The 22,356-nt window shown below is 51.6% G+C and overlaps 1 protein-coding gene across 1 annotated transcript in view; it reads left to right on the forward strand.

Moving 5' to 3' along the window:
- LOC144252813 (ribosome quality control complex subunit TCF25-like) overlaps positions 1-22,356 on the forward strand; it is a 29,218-nt gene that overhangs the window by 2,036 nt on the left and 4,826 nt on the right. The window contains 12 exon segments of the mRNA XM_077794920.1: positions 6,251-6,412; positions 6,949-7,023; positions 7,717-7,835; positions 8,795-8,860; positions 11,620-11,702; positions 13,265-13,395; positions 13,920-14,019; positions 14,711-14,804; positions 15,821-15,913; positions 16,039-16,144; positions 17,440-17,599; positions 19,006-19,093. Coding sequence (XP_077651046.1) covers positions 6,251-6,412; positions 6,949-7,023; positions 7,717-7,835; positions 8,795-8,860; positions 11,620-11,702; positions 13,265-13,395; positions 13,920-14,019; positions 14,711-14,804; positions 15,821-15,913; positions 16,039-16,144; positions 17,440-17,599; positions 19,006-19,093 — 1,277 coding nt within the window.

The raw sequence follows: 22,356 nt of genomic DNA on the forward strand, positions 1-22,356 counted from the left end.
TAGCACTGCAAAAGAAGAAAACAGAAAAAAAAACCCACATACACATAATTAAATTTAGGCTTTTTTATTTGAACCTTGTGCTCTCTAAACCACACAATGATATTGTCCCTGCTGGTGAAAATTGGTGGGTGAATAGAGAAATAGAGGTGTTCAGGGTTATGAAAAAAAAAAGAAGAGATGATTGTATGTCTGAATGGGGAAAAAATGATGCTTATGTGAATCCCTCCTTGAAATCACTCTGGTCCAAGAGATTGGCTTGGGGCTTTGTGATTGTGTAAGCCTTCTGCTTGTTGTGTGGGGTGTTTTGTTGTGTTGTTGTTGTTGTTTAGTTTTGACTTTTGTACTGGGGATTGAATCAGGGGCATTTTATTACTGAAGCAGGGTCTTGCTAAATTGCTGCACGTCTCACTGAATTGCTGAGGCTGGCTTCAAACTGGTGGTCCTCCTGTCTCAGCCTCTCCAGTTGCTGGGAGCTTGCATTGTGGTGCTGGGGATTGAGCCCAGGGCCTCATGCATGCTAAGTATCCTCTTCCACCAAACTGCACCCCTGGCCCCTGCTTTCTAAGGGTATTAGTATCACTGGCTTAGGTCTCCTTCCCAGTCTCTGGATTTGTGCATGAACTCTATATCTGTATCCATGTGTCCAAATGCACCTGACCTTACAGACTAGGGCTTACCTGCTCCTCAGGCTTCCCTGTCTCTGTTGAAAACCACATGCCAAGATCAGCCACCTGGAAGATGTCCCTGGTCTCTTGACATTTGTGCAAACCATTGAAAAGTCCTGCGTGGCTCTAAGTGCACAGGGTCGTGACCCATTCTTCCCAGTCTCCACCTCTGCTTGTCCAGGCTGCCTAGACAGCTCTCCTCACTCACTTTTCTAGCCTGCTCTGCTCAGCCACACTGCCCTTCCTTTGCTGCCCTCTATGCCTACAGTTCCCCACGTTCAAGTACCAACACATGGCTGGATCTTTCCTCCCTCAGAGGCAGAGTCTCTTCCCCGTCACACCACCATACAGTCTGATTATGGTCACAGTTGCCCTACAGTCCCATTCCCTCTATTCTGGCCCTTTTCCATCTCCTGGCAGTTACCTGCGAACATACTGTATACATTACTTGTTTGTTCTTTGTGTTTTGCATGGGTTTCTTCCTGGGGCTGAAGTGTCTGCTTCCTGAAAGGACTTTGTTGCTAGCTGTGTGTCCCCACCACCCAGCAGGCATGCACAGAGCTCCTCCTGGAAGACTGAAGGCATGTCTTCCTCAGTGTGCAGGCTCCTGGGCTGTAGAGTCTGTGACTTCCATTCCAATGTGGGATCCACCTCTTCTGGATGTAGGAGCATTGATGAGATACCTGATGAAAGCTTTGGGATGCTTTCCTTGGCCTTGTGGGACTGTGGTGAAGACATGCTGGGCCCTCAGTGGGCACTCAGCAAGCACGGAAATGATGTGATGTTGAAATGGAGGAAGCAAGAGAGCTTTTCTAGAAGAAAAGCCTCCCGGGTAAATGGACGCAGACACCTATAGGCCTGGTCCCCACCTGCCGCCTAGAGTGTGGACCTTGGTGTCATGCATGGCTCATGGGTGTTCCTTTGGCTTTGGTTAGAAATCACCTTTACTGTCTCAGTCAGGGGGTCCTAAAGACAGCTTACTGAAGTTAAGTCAGATGAAGTGCAGTCAGATGCACCCCAGGGGATTGTAGTGAGTCTTGACAGAGGCATGCACAGCATGAGTGCCACACCACATTCTGAGAGCTTGCCACCCTGCAGCGTGTGCCCCCTTTCCCTGCGTGTGTGTGAGTCCTGCCTGTGTCTGCATTTCCCACCAGCAGAGTCTTCCAGAATGTGCTCTTTCCTTCTGTCCTCGCTTGCTTAGCCTGTGCTTTTGAGTTTCATGCAGGCTGTGGGTTTTCGCGGTCAGCTCCTTCTTGCTGAGTAGCAGTGTATTGCAGGGTGTTCATCCGTGGTGTTTCAGGGGACTGACTCAGTTCTGGTTGGGGGCTGCTCTGCCTGGAGTTGCTGAGCTCTAAGGACAGGTGTTTTGTGGGTTTGGGTTTCATTTTGGCTGATGGGGCATCTACAGGGAGAACTGCTGCATCGGGAGTGGATGTGTATACCTGGACCAACAGGTGCTGAGCGCTCCTCCAGCATTTTATTCCACCTGCCTATGGGCTGTGCGAGGCTGAAGGTGCTCCAGCCTCCAGGGAATTGGTGTTGGCAGCCTATGCCCCCAGCCCCCAGCCCTCAGCAGGGACAGTGCTCCTCACTGGCTTTTGATTTACATTTCAATAAAGATGTTGTTGGGTGTCTTTCCATGTGCCTATTGTCCATTTGTTTGTCTTCTTTTTATTAATATTTTTTAGTTGTAGATGGACACAATATTTTATTTTTATGTGGTGCTGAGGATCAAACCCAGGGCCTCGCATGTGCTAGGTGATCGCTCTACCGCTGAGTTACAACCCCAGCCCCTGTTTGTCTTCTTTTGTGAACCATCTCTTCACATTTTGCTACCTGTGGTGGATTCCCAGGCTGCTCTGTGAGCATGGAGCACTGACACCTGGGCAGACATGTGGCTGCTCATCTCGCTGCTGCCTGTGGATTTCCAAAGAGGTTCTATTCAGTCAATTCAAGTGTTCTATGGGTTTTTGCCTTTATAACTCATAGGTGGAAATAATAGGAGTGTTTTCACATGCACAGGCCCTGGTTTGATCCCCAGCACCATGCATATGTCCTGTACACACAGCATTTGTTAGTGTTCTGTATGAGGAAGCAGAGGTGTGCATGACATGGAGCTGCTTCATGACTGCACAGCTGGAATGTGAATGCATTGGCCTGACCTCATAGCTGACCTAAGTGCTGTGGTGGGCTGGCTTGCTTACAGGGGGCACGTAACCTGATGCAGTTGGCCCTCCATACCTGCAGCTCCCACCAGCCACAGGTCGAAATATGTCTCAAACTCACAGCTGTGCTGCTTGTGTGTAGATGTGTTTATTGTCATCGCTCCCTGAACAGCACAGTGTGCAGGCTACTGAGACAGGATTTGAGTTAGGTTAGGTTTGTGGTGATGCAGAGGAGAGGCAGAACACACAGGTGTGCACAGGCTCTGTGCAAACACGACACATTCCATAGAGGGGACTGGAAACATTCCCCCACCCCCCTGTGCACGCACATATGCTAAGGGGTGACAGTGCAGTGCAGCCATTGAGAAACGATGTTCTGCAGCAGGACGTCTTAGTATTTGGGACCAGTGGCTACTTTGACATGCTGGTGGAAACCAGATACCTAAAAATCATGAGTTTACTTTATTGCATTGAAAAATTTTCCCTCAGTCCCTTTCAAAGAATTATGTGTGTATGTCTGTCTTGTTTTCGTGTACAGTATAGTTGCTGTTCCCTGATGGTAATTGAAATACGTTTAAATTGTGCTTTAAATAACAAAAAAAAATTAAAAATAAATTTCAGTGTTCAGGCTGATGCTGTTAGGCTGGAATAAAGACTTGAAATGCTGTGGTGGTTTTAAACTTGCCAACACTGTGTCATCTTTATTTTTGATAGTCATTTGATTTTTTTTCCTTTGGTACTGGGAATTGAACCCAAGGGTGCTTAACTACTAAGCCACATCCCCAGCCCTTTTTAATTTTTTTTTCTTTTTTTTTAATAATTTTTTTAGTTATAGGTGGGCACAATATATTTATTTTATTATTTTATTTTTATATGGTGCTGAGGATTGAACCCAGTGTCTCACGCATGTTAGGTGAATGCTCCACCACTGAGCCACAACTGCAGCCCCAATTTTTTTTCTTTTGAGACAAGTTCTCACTAGGATGCTTACAGCTTTGATAAGTTGCTGAGGCTGGCTTTGAACCTGCGATCAGCCTCAGCCACTAGGATTATAGGCATGTACCACCACACCTGTGATAGTCATTTTATTTTTTTTAAATTATTTGTCCTGAACTTCTCAGAAGATGATATACAGTCAGTCAAAAAAATATATGAAAAAGTGTTCATCAACACTAGCAATTAGAGAAATACAAATCAAAACTACTCTAAGATTTCATCTCACTCCAGTGAGAATGGCATCTATTATGAATACAAACAACAAGTGTTGGTGAGGATGTGGGGAAAAGGGAACACTCATACACTGCTGGTGGGACTGCAAATTGGTGCAGCCAATAAGGAAAGCAAGTATGGAGATTTCTTAGAAAATTGGGAATGGAACCACCATTTGACCCAGCTATCCCTCTCCTCGTTCTATACCCAGAAGACTTAAAAACAGCATAATACAGGAATGCGGCCACTCAATGTTTATAGCAGCACAATTCACAATAGCTAAACTGTGGAAACCACCTAGATGCCCTTCAACAGATGAATGAATTAAAAATGTGGCATATATACACAATGGAATGTTACTCAGCAATAAAAGAGAATAAAATCATGACATTGGAGGTAAATGGATAGAGTTAGAGAAGATAATGCTGAGTGAAGTTAGCCAATCCCCAAAAGCAAATGTTGAATGTTTTCTCTGATATAAAGAGGCTGATTCATAGGTAGGGAAGGAGAGCGTGAGAGGAATAGACAAACTCTAGATAGGGCAGTGGGGTGGGAAGGGAAGGGAGGGGAGGGGGCATAGGGTTAGAAATGATGGTGGAATGTTATGGACATTATTATCCAAAGTACACGTATGAAGACATGAATTGGTATGAATATACTTTTTATATAACCAGAGATACGAAAAATTGTGCTCTGTATGTGTAATAAGAATTGTAATGCATTTCGCTGTCATATATAAATAAATTTTTAAAAAATTTATTCTAATTAGTTACACATGACAGTAGACTGCATTTTGACAGGGGCTGGGGCTGTGGCTCAGTGGTAGAGTGCTTACCTAGCATGCATGAGGCACTGGTTTTCATCAGCACCACAAAATAAAATGAAATATTGTGTCCATCTAAAAACTAAAAAGTAATTTTTTTTAAAAAAAAATGTATTTTGATACATCATACATAAATGGAGTATAACTTCTTGTTTTCTGGTTGTAGATGATGTAGAGTTTCACCGTTCATGTAGTCATATATGCACATAGGGTTATAATGTTCGATTCATTTTACTGTTCTTCCTACCTCCATCCCCCCTCCCTTCCTTTTACTCCCCTCTATCTAATCCAGAGCGCTTCTAGTCTTCCTAGCCACCCCACTCCCACTTGCTATGAATTAGCATTCACATATCAGAGAAAATATTCCGCTTTGGTTTTTCGAGATTGGCTTATTTTGCTTAGCATCATATTCTCCAGCTCTGTCCAGTTATCAGCAATGCCATAATTTTATTCTTTTTTAAAGCTGATTAATATTTCATTGTGTGTATATATATATGTGTATATATATATATATATATATACACACACACACATGTATGTGTGTATATATATATATATACACACACACAATGAAATTTAAATGTATATATTTTTATATAGATATATAAATATATATATATATACACTCATATACACATATGCGTGTGTGTGTATATATATATATATATATATATATATATATATATATATACACATATACATATATATATATACATACATACACCAATCACATTTTCTTTGTCCTTTCATCTGTTGAAGGGCACCAAGGTTGGTTCCATGGTTTAGCTATTGTGAATTGAATTGCTATCACCATTGATGTGGCTGTATCATTATAGAACTTAGTCCTTTGGTATAAACTGAGGAGAGGGATAACTATGTAAAATGGTGGTATCACTACAGATTTTCTGAGGAATCTCCATGCTGTTTTCCAGAGTGGTAACAACAATTAGTCATTTGATGTTGATTGCATCAAGAACAAAACTCCCTGCTGGGCAAAGTGGTCATGCCTGTAACCCCAGTAACTCTAGAGCCTGGGACAGGAGAATTGCCTCATCAGACTTGAGGACAAAATTATTTTAACATGAACAAGAACAATATTAGAAAATTATAATCCTTATTATACGCCCCCTTTTTTTTTAGTTTGAAGTATTGGAATTGAACTCAGGGGTGATGTACCACTAAACTATACCCCCAGCCCTCTATTTTTCACTTTGTCACTGAGGTTGCTCAGGCTGGCCTCAAATTTGCCTTCCTCCTGACTCAGCCTCCCAAATAGAGTCTCTGGGGTGACAGGCATGGCAAGTCGTCTTCACGTCTGGCTCAGCTCTACTTCGCCACGAACACTGTGACCCCTGTGCAGAAATGCCCTCGGCTTGTTTCTCCAGATAAATGTTGAGGATCTTGAGGATGACCCGGTGGTGAATGGAGAGAAGTCTGGTTGTGTGTTAACAGATGCTGCAGTGTCAGGGAACAAAGGAAGGATTCAGCGTGGAAACCCAGAGACCAAGCGGGAAGGAAATGTGGCCAAGGCTGCACCCCCGGAGCAGGTATGGGGACCCCATGGTAACAAGGAGGCTGGCATGTCAGGGAAGGGCTGTGGCATCCTGCCACGTGCCACCTGTTTTGGCTTTTTCTTGGAGGTATAATTTTCTGAATTTGCTTTGGCTGATTCCGTGGGAACCCTGATGAAGTTTGTGCTAAAGTCCTTGAGATCAGTGGCAGCCCCAGGGGTACTGCATGCAGGTCCCTGCCCTGCCTGCTGCCCACTGTGCTCCAGGCAGCTCTGTGCCTTCTGGGAGCAACCACTTCTGGTGAAGCGTCCCTGAGGAGCTTCTCGCTGCCCAGAGGAGCTGGCCCAGTCAGGGGCAGGTGGGCGCCCCAGGCAGCCTGGACCAGCTCTGCAGCAGGGCAGGGTGGGAAAGAGAGGCCACACTGACAGCAGAGGGTATGGGCAGGGTCCTGCTGTAGAAGGATGTGAGGGGGGGCTGCAGGAGCCCCAAGTGGTGCTGGCTTGCTGCTTTGGTTCTCAGTTTTTAAGATTTAGCTTCTCTCTCCATTGATTAAAACATCTTATTTTTATTAGTCTAATGCAAGTGGAAAACTCCGGAAGAAGAAAAGGAAGCAGAAAAATAAGAAAAACATTACAGGAGAAGCCTCGGTATGCGACCAGACTTGACTGGCCCCTGCCCAATCCCTCCGTGCCCCTTGGGCCGTGTCCCTCTCGGTGGTGCTGGGAGAAGACCATTTTATTTGATGTCTTCATTTTTTCCTGTCAGGAGTATAACTATCTAAGAGGTCAAGGGCAAAGAAGAGTCACCTACAGTTTTGCTTGTGATTTGCCCCTTTGTTCCTTGGTTGTCATGGCCTACTCCTAGTCTCCGTGTCCCAGCTGCCCTCTGCAGGGAGAGTCCCTTCCCAGCCCTGCTCCCTGTTGCTGTTCACCCAGCCTTCATCCTGCCAGTGCATGAGGGGTGCTGGGTGTGGAAGCCCACAGACCAGATCCCCCTCAGTCAGCACATTTCCGTTCTTGCCTTGACCCTCCTTGTCTCATTGTTTGTCCTGAAGAGAAGTGGTAGCTTTGTTGCTGTTCAGTTGGAGTCACAGGTCCCAGTTCCATTCACCTGAGGATGTGAGCTCACCTGTGAGACATGAAGTGTGGCTCTCTGGCCCAATGGTTCCCAGGGCCTTCTGGATTAGTGATGGTTCTGAGCTTCCTCCTATAATACATCTCTAGATCATCTTTTAGAAAGTACATACCAAATAACTTTTCAAAGTAACTCCTTGTTATTGGTTGTCACAGCACTTGGAGTGAAGCCAGTGTGGCGATTAACAGTTCCTTATGGGCTTTTAGGAAAGTGGGTTGGAGGATATTGACTGCATCTTTGAGAGGATTGAGGATGGCAGTGGGCTCAGCCGCCTGAGTCCCCCACCACTGAGCTCCAGGAAGCATGTCCTGTATGTGGAGCACAGGTATGGCCTTGGCCTCTGATTTTGACGCGGAGGAGTGATTTAGAAAGAGGACAGTTTGCTGTCTTTATTTATTTAGAAGTGTTAAGAGTTCATTATTAAACATTTAGGAAGTAGAAAAAAGGAGAAAGAAGTAAGGAAAAGACATCTGTGTTTCAAAGGACTTTTTTTTTTTGGTACTGAGGATTGAATCCAGGGGTGCTTTACCATTGAGCCATATCCCCAGCCCTTTTTATTTTTCTGAGGCAGGATCTCACCAAGTTGCTTAGGGCCTCACTAAATTGCCTAGGCGGTCCTCAAATTTTCGATCTTCCTGGATGCTAGGATTATACCCGAGCATCACTGCACCTGGTTCCTTTTTATTTTTGATTTTGAGACTGGGTATTGTTAGCTTGTTTAGGGCTTGCTAAGTAGCTGAGACCAGCCTCTAACAAGGAGTCCTCCTGCCTTGGCCTCTGAGTAGACACGGGTGTGGCACCATCATGCCCAGCTCAGGACTTCCAAACAGCTTGCCTTTGTATGTCTCATGAGGCGTTTTGAGCTGTACCAGTGTAGTGTCACCCTTGGACGATCACCCATCTCTTGGTCTGGTGGATGCTTAATGAAACCTGATCTTTGCCAGCTTTGGCAAGCAATCTGCCTGTATCGTTGAGGCCCTCCACTCTGCGTCAGGGTGCATGCTCCCTGTACGAAGCCTGGCAGATGAACACTGGACCCGCAGGGGAGACCTACCCCAGGTTCTCTCCTAGCAGTGACCCACTGCATCCCTTGGGTGCCCCATGGGGCCAGTAGTGGTCAGGTCCTATTGCAGGTGGCAGATTTAAAGAAAGCAGGCCTAGAAATCACCTTTCAAGCCCCAAGTCATTGTTCTTTGGCTGGACTCTTACTTAGCTTTCTGCAATTTCGAGTCATTGTAGGAAAGCCTGACTTAATATTTCTTCCTCACATTTCCCACATTCTAGACACTTGAATCCAGACACAGAACTGAAACGGTATTTTGGTGCTCAAGCGGTCCTGGGGGATCAAAGGTAAGGCCTACAGTAGCTGCATTCTCAAGCTGTTTTTACCTGCTTTCATTTCTTATGGGTGGGGGAGCCATTGGAAACCCTGGGGGAGAGGACTGAAAGCCACACTGGACAGATGGAGCCTTCCAGGGCCTGAGCGGGTCGCTGAGACGCCAGGAGGCCAGGCTGTTTCACACCTTCTCAACTGTGCACTCCATATTTTAAAAAGGTCCTACAAGCTGTTAAACTTTGAATCCTGAAATTTTAGCCAGATCCATTTTGTTTCTCTACCAGCAGGAAAAATGACAAAAAGTTGGGGTTCTGAGATCAGTTTTATGTCACCTAACTCGTTCCTGGCTAGTCAGCTTCTGCAGTGTCAGCTGATGGTGAGCAGGCAGTGGAGTGTCCCTTGGCTTTTCCAGGGGAAGTCAGGGCCCATCCTGGGACTTTCTGTAGGAGGTGGGAGTTCCACTCTCCATCTCCGTACCGAAACATCCGGAAGCTTGTGTCTTTTTAAGTATGTGTTTTCTGATTATAGAGCTGAATGCTTTTTGTTAAAGCTCTGAAGCAGTGTAGAGGACACCTGTGGCCATGTCCCCCGGCCTTTCTGCACGCCTCTTGAGGAAGCTGTGCTGGCTTTGGCATGTCGAAGTCCCAGGTGTCTTCTGTGCCTGATGCACAGGGTTCTTTGTTAGGCCAAGGATAGGCGTGTCCACACCTTGGCTGCAGGCCCCCTGCATCCATGCAGCCCTCCGAGAAGTGGCCCACTGTGGGTTTCCTCGAGTACCTGCGCCTTGCCCAGCTGCCCTCCCAGGAACGGTGCCGCCGAGGCCCACCTGCACTCAGTCGTCCTCTGCTACATCCGCGACCACACAGTGCCTTGAAACTGTGTGAGGTGTGCACGTGGTGCCCTTGTCTGACTGGTGTCTGTTGGGTCATGAGTGGGCCAAGGATTGTTTTCAGACTTCGTTTGTTCCCACTTTCCTTGTGTTTAACAGTTTTTGCCTTGTATTTTTGTTTTTAAGTGTTTGAGGACTCATGGGTTTCTGACTTCTGTGTGTTTTGGGTTATTTGTGAAAAGCACTTACATGAGCCACTACCTGCGCTGCTCAGGCCGAGTTCTGCTGCTCAGCCCAGCTCTGTCTGCCTGCCCCTGTGTTACATTTTTGCATCATCTTATTTTTGTAAATTATAGTTATTATCAGTCATTAGTTAATAATTACATTTGTTTTTTAGTTTTTGTGGTGCTAGGGAGTGAACCCACAGCCACACACCTCCGAGCCACACACCTCTTAGCTGCCCCCTGCACATATTTCAGTTTTATGTATCTATTTTTGAGGTGAGGCCCTCCGTGCTTCCCAGGCTGGTCGCACACTCATGAGTCTGCATGGGCCTCCCCCTCAGCCTCCCAGGCAGCCAGGACCACAGGTCTGTAACCAGGTCAGCTCACTACCTTTATAGTAGCACACTTTTTTGTTGTTTGTTTCTTCAAAAATTTAAGTCCTACTGAAGTATGTCCAGTGAAAAGCTGTGGTTCCCTCCTTCTTGGTCCCCCACCCTTGTCCTGTTGTTCAGAGACCAAACCTTAGCTCCTTTCTGTTCCTCCTTCCTGGTGACCATTCAGGGTTTCCATATAGCTGTGCACTGATCTTTGGGGGGAATCTGACTTCCTCCTGAGACAGATGGGGTCTGCTCCCTTCCCCCTGTCTGTGCTGTCTCCACACCCCCTGTGTTGCGACCCTTAAGGTGCTCCTCCTGACCCTCCCTCCAGCACCCGTCAGGGCTGCCCCCTCCCCTAGACTTCTGGCTGGCAGCTCACCTCAGACAGACCTGGCGGTGCCCAGGATGCTGTAGACTTCCAGGCACCTGTGGTTTCCTTTCCACTGCTTGCTGCGTGTGCAGAGTTGTGCCATGTTGTGCCTCTCAGCCTCTGGCCATGCTTTTCTTTTTGTGTATTTGTTCTTCTCACACAGTTTTCATGTCTCTTTTTGAGAAAAGAAAGATGCTGTTTTGTCCTGTTCCGGGTAGTCCAGCTCCTTATTCCTTGTTTTGTTTTAGTGAAATAGGGCACTGTTGAAAAGCCTAGAGATTGGTCTACACACATCCACATCCCATCACTAAGCTCAGGGTGCAGCCCTTCCAGGCCTGGCTAAGATGCCACCTGGCAAGGGAGCCAGACCCCCTAACAGCAGCTAAGAACTCTTGCCCAAAGGGGGCCTGGTACCCTCAACTTGTCGCTCACACAAGAGTCGCAGGGAGCTGGGTGCCTGAGGACCCTCAACACTCTGCTCTCGGTCTTCTTCCTTGCAGAAATATGCCAATTTCCTCCTCAGTTCTCCTCATTGTTTCCATGTTTTCCTTTTCAAAGATTGGAGTCATATTGCTGGGGTGTGGGTCACAGGTCCACTTCCCTAATTTGCCTCTGGCCATGGCCAGGCATTCCTCCTGTGCAGCCTGTCCCACAGGAAGCAGCTCGTTTGCTCAGGGAATTTCAGTGGCCCTAAGCTCCTGCTCTGCACCATGTTCTAGGGTTTCACTTTTGTTTCCTTTTTGTCCCTCTTGCCTTCATGCTGGACTGTTGGCCTCCCTGTTCCCCTGGACCTGATGGTAGCTGCTTGCACAGGTCGCAGCTGGGGTCCCCTCTTCACGCAGCAGTGCTTTGCTCTCCCTCCCTGTGTGCCCCCTGCCCACCGCTCTGCCTCCAGGGAGAGCTGGAGGGATTGGGTGGCCAGCCTGGCCCCTGGCCCGTGGAGGTAAAGCTGTGCCTGTCTCCTCCTCCCCAGGCCGCGACAGAGGCAGCGTGTATACCCCAAGTGCACGTGGCTGACGACTCCCAAGAGCACCTGGCCACGGTACAGCAAGCCAGGTGAGTCTGTCACTCCTGCAGCAGGGGGCTGGCACGCTGGCCTCAGTGCCTTCTGGGTGGGCCTTGCAGCACCATGTGCAGCTGTGTGTGAGGTATGGTGTTCCTGAGGGTGCAGCAGCTTGTATGTCCCCAGCTGGCCTGGCCTGTGCAGAAGCTCTCAACTTCCTTGCCGTCTGCCTCGTCCTCTGGGTGCCATGCTACAGGAAGCAGCTGAACAGAGGCTTGCATTTTTAAGTGTTTTTTTTTGTGTGTGTGCTGGCACTGAGCCCGAGCCCTCCAAGCCACACATGCCAGGCTGGGCTCTGCTGCTGAGCTGCATCCTCAGCCCTTGAGTTTGTTTTCACATTATGATAATTTGGGGGCTGGGGTTGTAGCTCAGTGGTAGAGCACTTGCCTAGCATGTATGAGGCCTTGGGTTCAATTCCTAACACCACATAAAACTAAATAAGCAATATAAATGTATTGTGTCCATCTACAACTAAAAATATTTTAAAAAATCAATAATGTAAGATAGTTTTATGTTTAAAGAAAACAGCCATGCAGAAGGTGCAGGGTAGGAAGTGAATGCCCTCTCTGGGCATCGGCTGCATAGCATAGAGAAGCATCCAGACAGCCCTCTGCAGGTTGATGTGGCACATACTGTAGAAGAGGTCATGGGTGTGTGGAGGACATGTGTGGAGGGTGGTAACCAACGCACCTCACCTGGTGTGCCTGTGGGGTTGGGGATTCTAGAAGAATCCCCTTGGACTCCCAGTGAGGGTCGCCTGGGAGTTCGGGACCTGTGCTTGTAGGATCAACCCTGATGCCTCTCATGTATCTTCTGTTCCCACCAGGCCTCTTGCCCTTCTAGCAAAGGAACCCGAACATGGTAGAGATAGGGGCTCATTGTCTCAATCTGCAGGACTTGGACCTTGGGCCGGGCTCTCAGGAGGGAGTAGCTCAGGGGAAGCCCATGAGAACCACTGGCCATTTAGCGGTTGTCTTAGCAGACTTGAGTTTTTCAGGTTAACCAGAGGAAATGGTCCCTCCACACAGTCACACAAAAGGAGCAGAACCGTATTTGGTCAGGGGTTACACGTTGCCAAGGCCTCTGACCTGGCCCTGTGCCCACTGCACGCCTCCTGCCCCAGCCCCTCACAGCCACCCTGGCTGCTGGTCCCAACCAGACGTGATCGGGCACCCAGATGGACCTCCATACTCCCATCCCTGAGGTTTGTTGTCCTGGGCCACTTCGGCTCCATCCTTTCCCGGAGCTCATCTGAATTCTATAGAGAAGTGAGTCTTTGTGGAAAGCAGACGGAGGCCAGCTCCTTGGACAGCCCAAGCAAGCAGTGGGAAGCAGGCCCAGGTGTTCTGAGAGAGTCCCCGGATGTCAGCCTCTGGCCCAGAGGCAGCCCAGCCCCAGGCCTGGGTGACCTGTGAGACCCCTCAGATCGAGTGGGTTGGTATCACAGAGTCCTTTCTGAGAACAGCACAAGGGAGACTGTTGGGGCTACTGTGCTCTGTAGAGGCGCCATGTCCTGGCCTCCAGCACACCCTCTCTGTGCACTCTCACCTGCCAGGTCTGTCTATGCGGCCGTTGGAGTCGAAAAAAGGCCTTTCTTTCTTTGCGTTTGAACACAGTGGGAAGTACCAGCAGGCACAGCACAAGTTCCTGGTGGCCGTGGAGTCCATGGAGCCAAACAACATTGTGGTGTGTGGGCCCCGCAGCTGCCAGTGGGTGGAGGGCGAGTGCCTGGGCAGCTGCTCCCCTGGCAGTGGGGCCCCCGGAACCAAGGAGCACTGTGGAGACTTGGCACTCAGGAGACTTGGCACTCAGGTGCTGTCCTGCTGGGAGCTGCGTGTAGTGGCACTATGGTCCTTCCCAGGTGCTTCCTCTGTCTTGGGCCTCACTGGGGAGGCAGGGGGAGCATGTAGATCCTGCTGGCCCCATGTCCCCCACGTAGGGGGGGTGGGAACCTGCTTGCTTTCAGTCCTCTGTCCTGAGATCTGGGAGCCAAGACAGCCCCACTGGGCAGGCAGTGTCTCCAGTTCCCACCTGGAGCCAGGTCCAGGCCTTGGCTGGGTAATAGCAGTGCACACCTGGAGTCCAAAGGGAATTTCGTCTGTCACCTGGTGATCATGTCTCCTGGTGTGCACAGGTCTGGTGGACTGCAGGGGTGTCCTGTGGGTCCCTGCCTGTGACCTTCCTCCAGAGCTGCCCTTCTTTTCTGGTAGGTTCTGCTCCAGACAAGCCCCTACCATGTGGACTCACTCCTGCAGCTCAGTGATGCCTGCCGGTTTCAAGAGGATCAGGAGATGGCACGAGACCTCATAGGTAAGACCCAGTAGGCAGTGCAGCCTGCCTGTTCTCGCCACTAGAGCAGATGCAGGTGGCAGGACGTTGTCATGTAGCACTTTGTGGAAGGTGTGTCATGCCTGGTTTAGTGTGTCCCGGAACTGGGCAGCCATCACTGCAGTCCATTCCAGGAAAACAGCCTGCCATCTTCTATCTTCCCCCAGGCCCCAGAACCCCTGACTTCTGGTCAGACTCTCCATGGCCCTACCTATGTGGGGAGCCATTCAGTGGAAGCACTGTGCGTGGTCTCTGCCCATGGTTGTGTGCCCCATGTGTGGTGTGACCCAGGTTTGCGTGTGCTCTTGGATGGGTAGTACTCCCCCTTTGGACAGATGTGGTTGGCGAATCCGTCATCAGTTGGTGGTTCTGGTTGATCTTCCGTGTCTGCGCGCACGCTGGTGTGGGTGTCTGGGCCGTGTTTGTATCACCTGAGGACTGGGCATGAACAGGACATGTGGCAGTTGCACCCCATGGTGTCGAGGGCGTTTTTCATTCAGGCTCACAAGTTCTGTGGCTGCAATTAATGCCGTGGCACCAGGGAAACCTAGGAGGTCCCATTGCAGGGTCCCAATTCTGTGACCCCTTCTTTCCAGTGCTTCGCTTGTTTGGGGTCTTGGGAGTTGCAGGCGCCTACTGTGGCTGACTCCTGCCTCTGTATTGCTGCCCACAGAGCGAGCGCTGTACAGCATGGAGTGTGCCTTCCACCCCCTGTTCAGTCTCACCAGTGGGACACACCAGCTGGACTACCGCAGACCCGAGAACAGGTGAGCTGCCTCTCCTGAGGGCAGCCCTCCCTGTGGGCCTGGGATACTTCTGCAGGCCTCACAGGCCTGTGTCTTGATTCTTAAATCAGTGATGCTTAAGTCAGATTCAGCCTGACAGAGCAGACCTGGGTCTATGCTCTGCTTTATGACATTTCTGTGCTGACCACCTCTGGCATCAGCCCCGAGGCAAGCCTGTATGACCGCAGCAGTCTCCCTGCTGTCCTGTGTGAATTCTTTCTGCTCTGGGCAGCGCTGCTTGGCTGTGGCATGGCCCCCACCTTATGGCCACCATGCCCTGTCTCAGTGCAGCAACTTGGCTGCACCGGGCACTCTGTCTAGACTTTCTCCACTGGTTTCTTTTTCTAGTAAACTCTCAGTTCTAAAAATAAGTCACACAGCTTTATGTACCCAACAGTAGCGCCATTGAAATTTGAGGGTAAATTAAGATCATAATTATAACCGTTTTTAGCTCATTTGCCTTGAATAACAAGTAGCAAACCAAAAGCAAGATAATGATTTCAAAAAGCTTGGTTTTCAGGAAGCTGAGGCTGTAGCTCAGTGGCAGAGCTCTTGCCTAGCACATGAGAAGCACTGGTTTGATCTTCAGCAGCACCACATAAAAATAAATAAAATAAAAAATATTCTGTCCATCTACAACAACAACAAAATTGTTTTAAACCCTTTTTTTAAATATTTATTTTTTAGGTGTAGATGGACACAACACAGGGCCTTTTTTTTAATGTGGTGCTGAGGATCGAACCCGGGTCCCGCCTGTGCTAGGTGAGCGCTCTACAGCTGAGCCACAATCTCATCCCCAACAACAAAAATTTTTAAAAAACTTTCAGTACATTGGTGTGTGTTCAGCTCTTCAGGCACACACAAAGCTTCTCCCCAGACACAAAATGCATTCGCAGACTCGTATGAGGACCTGGACACTGGCATGGAGCCAGGTGGCCCTCAGAGGCTGCTCTGCTGTTTGCTGCCACTTGAACTCACATGGACCTTTTTGGACGTAGGAGCTTCTACCTTGCCCTCTACAAGCAGATGAGCTTCCTGGAGAAGCGTGGCTGCCCGCGCACCGCACTGGAGTTCTGCAAGCTCATCCTGAGGTGAGTGTCCACCAGGGATCCACTCCTGCCAGTCCTCACGGCAGGGGCTTCTGGGCTGCAGAGACTCTGGGCCCTGACATTTTCCTTGCTCTCTTTGTTCTTCCCTCACTGTGTTGCCTGCGAAGCCTTGAGCCAGGCGAGGACTCGCTGTGCATGCTGCTGCTTGTCGACCACCTGGCCTTGCGGGCCCGGAACTATGAGTACTTGATCCGACTCTTCCAGGAGTGGGAGGTAGGTGTGCGCTTGCAGTGTGACTAGTAGCCATAGTGAGGCCATGAAGCAGAGCCAGGGTGGGTTCCAGGGACATCCTGCCCTTTAGTCTCCCTCATCTCTGCTGTTGAGCAGAATCAGGTCTTCCCAGAGGGAAGCAGCCTTGCATCAGAACCCCAAGATGAGCACACAACTGCACCAAGTGTGCGTGTAGAGATGGTGCTTAGTAATGGACAGTCAGGCAGACCACAGAGCTGGGCATGCTAGGCACAGAAAGGGACAGCCACTCAGTGAGGGAGGTTGTGATGCAGGGCTGACAGGGACCCTAGGTCCCGAGTGTGGGGACGACAGTCTGGGTAGTCACGATTGGTTACATGTTCCAGGTCAGAGTTGCACATAAATGCTACCTGCCATCCTGGGGCCCCAGACCCAGGAGAGTGGGGTTTGTCTTGGGCTTAACTGAGTGCTAGAGAGCATGCACTATCTTGCTACAGGTGGGGTGTGCACACAAGTCGAAGCAGCAGTGTAGGTGTGTTGGGTCAGGCTCCACATGTGAAGATCAGTCTCACCTCTCGCTTTAGTGTAGCAGCTGCAAACTGAGTGGGACAAACAGCTGAACAGAGCTTGTCCAGAGGGGGCTCAGGCCTAGGAGGGGCGGAGGGGGAGGCACCTCTACTTGTTCTACTTTTCTGCTTGAACCTTTCACAGTACATATTTTTCGTGAATAAAGAAAAACATTTTTCATAAAAAATAAGTAATGGAAAACAGGTAAATCATTTAAAATCACATAACTCTTTATACAGTTGGCCAAGAAGTCTCACTTCCAGGGATCTAGTTTACATAGATTCCAGGAGCTCAGGAGAATGGCTATAAGAAACCCACGGGGTCCCCAGAACCAGCCACAGAGGAATGTTTGTGGTGGTTTATAAGATTACAGAACTCTGTGGAGACGAGCATTCCCTGTTAATGGAAAAGCATGGAGTAGATCATGTCTGTTACATTGCACACAGAGAAAGGCAGGGAAATGTTTGAAGAGGGTAGTGGCCCTCTAGGTGGGGGCAGTCATAGCTTGGCTGCCTTCACTCTGGACCCTGCTGTGTGGGGAGAGGGAGTCGCTCCTGTCCCCCACAGTGCTGAGCCTGAGGGGCTCAACAGAGCTCTTTTCCCACTGACGTTGCCCTTCTGCACATTGAAGACCCCCAGGTGGAGCAAGTCCTCCATCCAGGTGTGGGGGTGGCCCGCTTTGTCAGATCACTGTGGTGCACCTGGTCCTGACAGAGGGCAGGCCCCTCACCTGGCCTCTCGCTCCCTTGTAGGCTCATCGGAACCTGTCGCAGCTCCCAAATTTTGCCTTCTCGGTTGCATTGGCATACTTCCTGTTGAGTCAGCAGACAGACCTCCCCCAGCATGAGCTCAGTTCTGCCAGAGAGAAGGCCTCCCTCTTGATCCAGCAGGCACACACCATGTTCCCTGGAGGTAGGTACCACGCTGGCCTGTGCAGTGGTTCTTCCTGAGGGTGGAGACCTGGTCCCAGCCCTGCCTTGTGCTTAAAGAAAGATGTGTTCTCCAGCCGGCCTTAAAACTGCTGATGTTGCAGTTAGCTGATTATCCACCTCAGCGGGCCAACTGCATGCCAGCCAGGTGGGAGGGGGCCTTGGGTGAGGGACAAACTGTGTGTCCACTAACTTTGCTGTTAGTTACAGGGCAGGAGAGAGATACAGGGTATGCACATTGGTGTTTAGTGTTAGGGAGAGAAACAGCAGCAGAGGGTTGAGCGGGGCCTGGACCTGATCCAGAGGCAGTGTGTGGTATGGCCCTGCATTTCCAGGGTGCCCCCCCACACACTAGGCCTCTATCTGAACCCAGGGCAGGCCCAGGGGGCTGCTGCATACTCAGGCGGTGGGTGGCGAACCTTCTCCACAAGCACACAGGAAGTGACCCTCTAGAGGAGGCCGTCCTTGCGCTTGAGGGTAGGAGTGTTTGTGACAGAGGTGTGCACACACTCGGTGACTGCCCCTCTGAGGGGAAGTCCCAGAGTCAGCACTGCTTTGTTGGCTCTGACGAAGCCATGGAGAGGCCCCAGCACTGGGTGGAAGCGAGCACAAGCAGACCCACCTGCAGTGTCCAGAGCTCCCTGTCAGGAGCAGAGCCAGCTCACCAACTCAGGGCTCAGCCCATCATCCCAGCAGCCACCTCTGTCCCTCTCGGGTTCGATGCAACTGGGAGCCCTCGATAGGCCAGCCGAGGTGGGGGCCACAGGGCCACAGGGCCCACGTTGAATAACAGAGCTGCCATGGCTATCCCTCAGGAGAGACCCTACTGCGGCTTGTCCCTGGGAGGCAGTTGGTAGGCCGGCTTTCCCAGCAGCTGCCTCTGGCATGGTCTCGGCATGTGGGCAGTGTAGGGAAGCCCTGCCTACTCAGCCGGAGAGTACTGCATGGGGACAGTACTAGAGCTGGAGAGGCCCTGACCCAGAGGACTGGACACCCAGAGCCCGTGACCATGTGTTGGCCACTGTCCTTACCATGGGGCCCTGTGGGGTCACCTCCTCCAGGGCACTGGCCGACCCCACTCCCACCAGTCTGTCCTAGGGTCTGTTGCTCATGCTTGAAGGGTGATGGCAAGTCTCCCTGAGATGTGGAAGGGCACTTGGAGTACAAGGGTCTGCCTCCAGGGTGCATAGGTACCTGCTCATCCTTTGTGGACCCCCATCCTCAGCCACTCCCCCTGCAGCAGCTCAGAACGCTGGTCAGACTCAAGGACCCCGTGGCCTTGCAGCCTCTGTGACGTCACGACTCCAGTCGTGTCTGTGATCAGGGCCCACAGGGCCCCAGGTCCTTGTCCTGGCCACTGAGCACCTGAGCCTCTGCTTCCTCCTGCAGTCCTCATGCCCTTGCTCGAGTACTGCAGTGTGCGGCCCGATGCCACCATCTCCAATCACCGCTTCTTTGGACCAGATGCTGAGATAAGGTAGAGCCTTGGTGCCCTGCTGGGATAACTCCTGGTGGGCATCCTCGTCGCCTCCTGGGGGCCCTCGCTTATCCTCAGGGCAGTGGAGGGGTGGCAGGTACGCTCTGCACCGCAGGGTCAGGGTGTGTGTGTGGCTCTGTCTCCTGGAAACCTGCTTCAGCCTGGTGGCAATCTCGGAGACAGGAAACCCCTGGGGATGTTGGTTACTGTCCCCTAAGGAAGGCCTGGAGTCTGTGTCCACATATGGGTCACCTTACATCTGAAGAGAAACACTGGTGGGTCAAGTAAATGGCCTCTGGCCTAAGAAATGAGGTTCACTAGATGCCTTTTGACAGGAGTGGGCAGCAGGGCTTAAGGTCAGACAGCATGACCCACAGGCACTGGCTGTGGGCAGAGGGGCTCTCGTTGCTGGTATGTTCCACGTTCTGCATTGGCACATATCACCTTTTTCATGTTTCTCATAAAAAATACAGAGGAGACAGCCAGGTGTAGTAGCACAGCCTATGATCCCAGCAACTCTGGAGGCTGAGGAGGGGGATCCAGCCTCAACAACTCAGCGAGACCCTGTCTCAAAGTAAAAAATAAAGGGGGCTGGAGTTGTGGTTCAGTGGTGGACCACTTGCCTTTAACTTGTGAGGCACTGGGTTTGATCCTCAGTACCACATAAAAATAATAATAAAATAAAGATATTGTGTCCATTTAGAACTAAAAATATATAAGATATGAAAAATAAAAAAGGCTGGGGATGTGGCTTAGTGATAGAGTACCCCTGGGCTCAATCCCCAGTACCAGAAATAAAAAGAAAACATAAATGAAATAAAAACATGTTATGGGGGTCCACCCCAGAATCCCCGTCCCCTAGCCAGCCTTCGTCCTCTGCACTTGCTCTCTGCAGACACACATGTACACTGAGCAACTCAGTCAGCTGAGGAGCACAGACAGCACCAATTCGAAGTCGCAGACCTGTATGCCCTCCCTTCAGGAGGTGAACTGTCCATCAGTAGCTGAGAGACAGCCTCTTTTTGCTAAAGAAGGTCCTGCTAGGGGATCTGCTCACAGGCTTTGCTCCCACAGTCAGGTCCCACCCTGACCCAGGCTTTGCTCCCAAAGCCAGCGCCCATCCTACAAGCTGACCTTGCTCCCACAGCCAGCTCCCTATCCCTGACCTTGGCCTTGCTCCTACAGCCAGCCCACTGCCCTGACACTGGCCTTGCTCTACCCAGCTCCCCATCCCTGACCCTGGCCGTGCTCCACCCAACTCCCCATCTCTGACCATGGCCTTGCTCCCACAGCCAGTCCCCCATCCCTGACCCTGGCCTTATTCCCACAGCCAACACCCCATCCCTGACCCTGGCCTTGCTCCACACAGCTCCCCATCCCTGACCTTGGCCTTGCTCCACCTAGCTTGCAATCCCTGACCCAGGCCTTGTTCCCACAGCCAGCTCCCCATCCCTGACCCAGGCCTTGCTCCACACAGCTCTCCATCCCTAACCCGGGCCTTGCTCCCACAGCCAGTCCCCCATCCCTGACCCAGGCCTGGCTCCACCCAGCTCCCCATCCCTGACCCTGGCCTTGCTCCACCCAGCTCCCCATCCCTGATCCTGGCCTTATTCCCACAGCCAGCCCACCATCCCTGACCCAAGCCTTTCTCCCACAGCAAGCTCCCCATCCCTGACCCAGGCCTTGCTCCACAGCCAGCCCCCCATGCCTGACCCAGGCCTTGCTCCACAGCCAGCCCCCCATCACTGACCCAGGCTTGCTCCCACAGCCAGCTCCCCATCCCTGACCCTGGCCTTGCTCCACCCAGTTCCCCATCCCTGACCCAGGTCTTGATCCACCCAGCTCCCCATCCCTGACCTTGGCCTTGCTCCACCCAGCTCCTCATCCCTGACCCAGGCCTTGTTCCCACAGCCAGGCCCCTGCCCTGACCCTGGCCATATTCCCACAGCCAGCTCCCAATCCCTACCCTGGCCTTGCTCCACCCAGCCCCCCATCTCTGACCCAGGCCTTGTACCCCAGCCAGTCCCCAATCACTGACCCATGCCTTGCTCCACCCAGCTCCCATCCCTGACCCAGGTATTGCTCCCACAGCCACTCCCCTGCCCTGACCATGGCCTTGCACCCACAGCCAGTACCCTATCCCTGACCCAGGACTTGCTCTACCCAGCTCCCCATCCCTGACCCAGGCATTGCTCCCACACACAGCTCCCCATCCCTGACCTTGGCCTTGCTCAACCCAGCTCCCCATCCGTGACCCTGGCCTTGCTCCCAAAACCAGTCACCCATCCCTGACCCTGGCCTTGCTCCCACAGCCAGTCCCCCATCCCTGACCCAGGCCTTGCTCCACCCAGCTCCCCATCCATGACCCTGCCCTTGCTCCACCCAGCTCCCATCACTGACCCAGGTCTTGCTCCCACAGCCAGTCCCCTACCATGACCATGGCCTACTTCCCACACCCAGCTCCCATCCCTGACCTTGGCCTTGCTCCACCCAGCCCCCCATCCCTGACCCTGGCCTTGCTCCCACAGCCAGCTCCCCATCCCTGACCTTGGCCTTGCTCCACCCAGCTCCCCATCCCTGACCCTGGCCTTGCTCCACCCAGCTCCCCATCCCTGACCCAGGTCTTGCTCCCAGAGACAGCCCCCCATCCCTGACCCAGGCCTTGCTCCACCCAGCTCCCCATCCCTGACACAGGCTTGATCCCAAAGCCAGCCCCCCATCTCTGACCTTGGCCTTGCTCCACCCAGCTCCCCATCCCTGACCCAGGCATTGATCCCACAGCCAGCCCCCAATCCCTGACCCAAGCCTTGCTCCACCCAGCTCCCCATTGCTGACCCAGGCTTGCTCCCACAGCCAGCTCCCCATCCCTGACCCTGGCCTTGCTCCACCCAGCTCCCCATCCCTGACCTTGGCCTTGCTCCACCCAGCTCCCACCCCTGACCCAGGCCTTGATCCCACAGCCAGCCCCCAATCCCTGACCCAAGCCTTGTTCCCACAGCCAGTCCCCCATCCCTGACCCAGACCTTGCTCCACCCAGCTCTCCATCCCTGACCCTGGCCTTGCTCCACCCAGCTCCCCATCCCTGACCCAGGTCTTGCTCCCAGAGCCAGCCCCCCATCCCTGACCCAGAGCTTGCTCCACCCAGCTCCCCATCCCTGACCCAGGCATTGATCCCACAGCCAGCCCCCAATCCGTGACCCAAGCCTTGCTCCACCCAGCTCCCCATCGCTGACCCAGGCTTGCTCCCACAGCCAGCTCCCCAT

This window comes from Urocitellus parryii, unplaced genomic scaffold (genome assembly GCF_045843805.1).
Source record: "Urocitellus parryii isolate mUroPar1 unplaced genomic scaffold, mUroPar1.hap1 Scaffold_60, whole genome shotgun sequence".
Classification (NCBI taxonomy): Eukaryota; Metazoa; Chordata; class Mammalia; order Rodentia; family Sciuridae; genus Urocitellus; species Urocitellus parryii.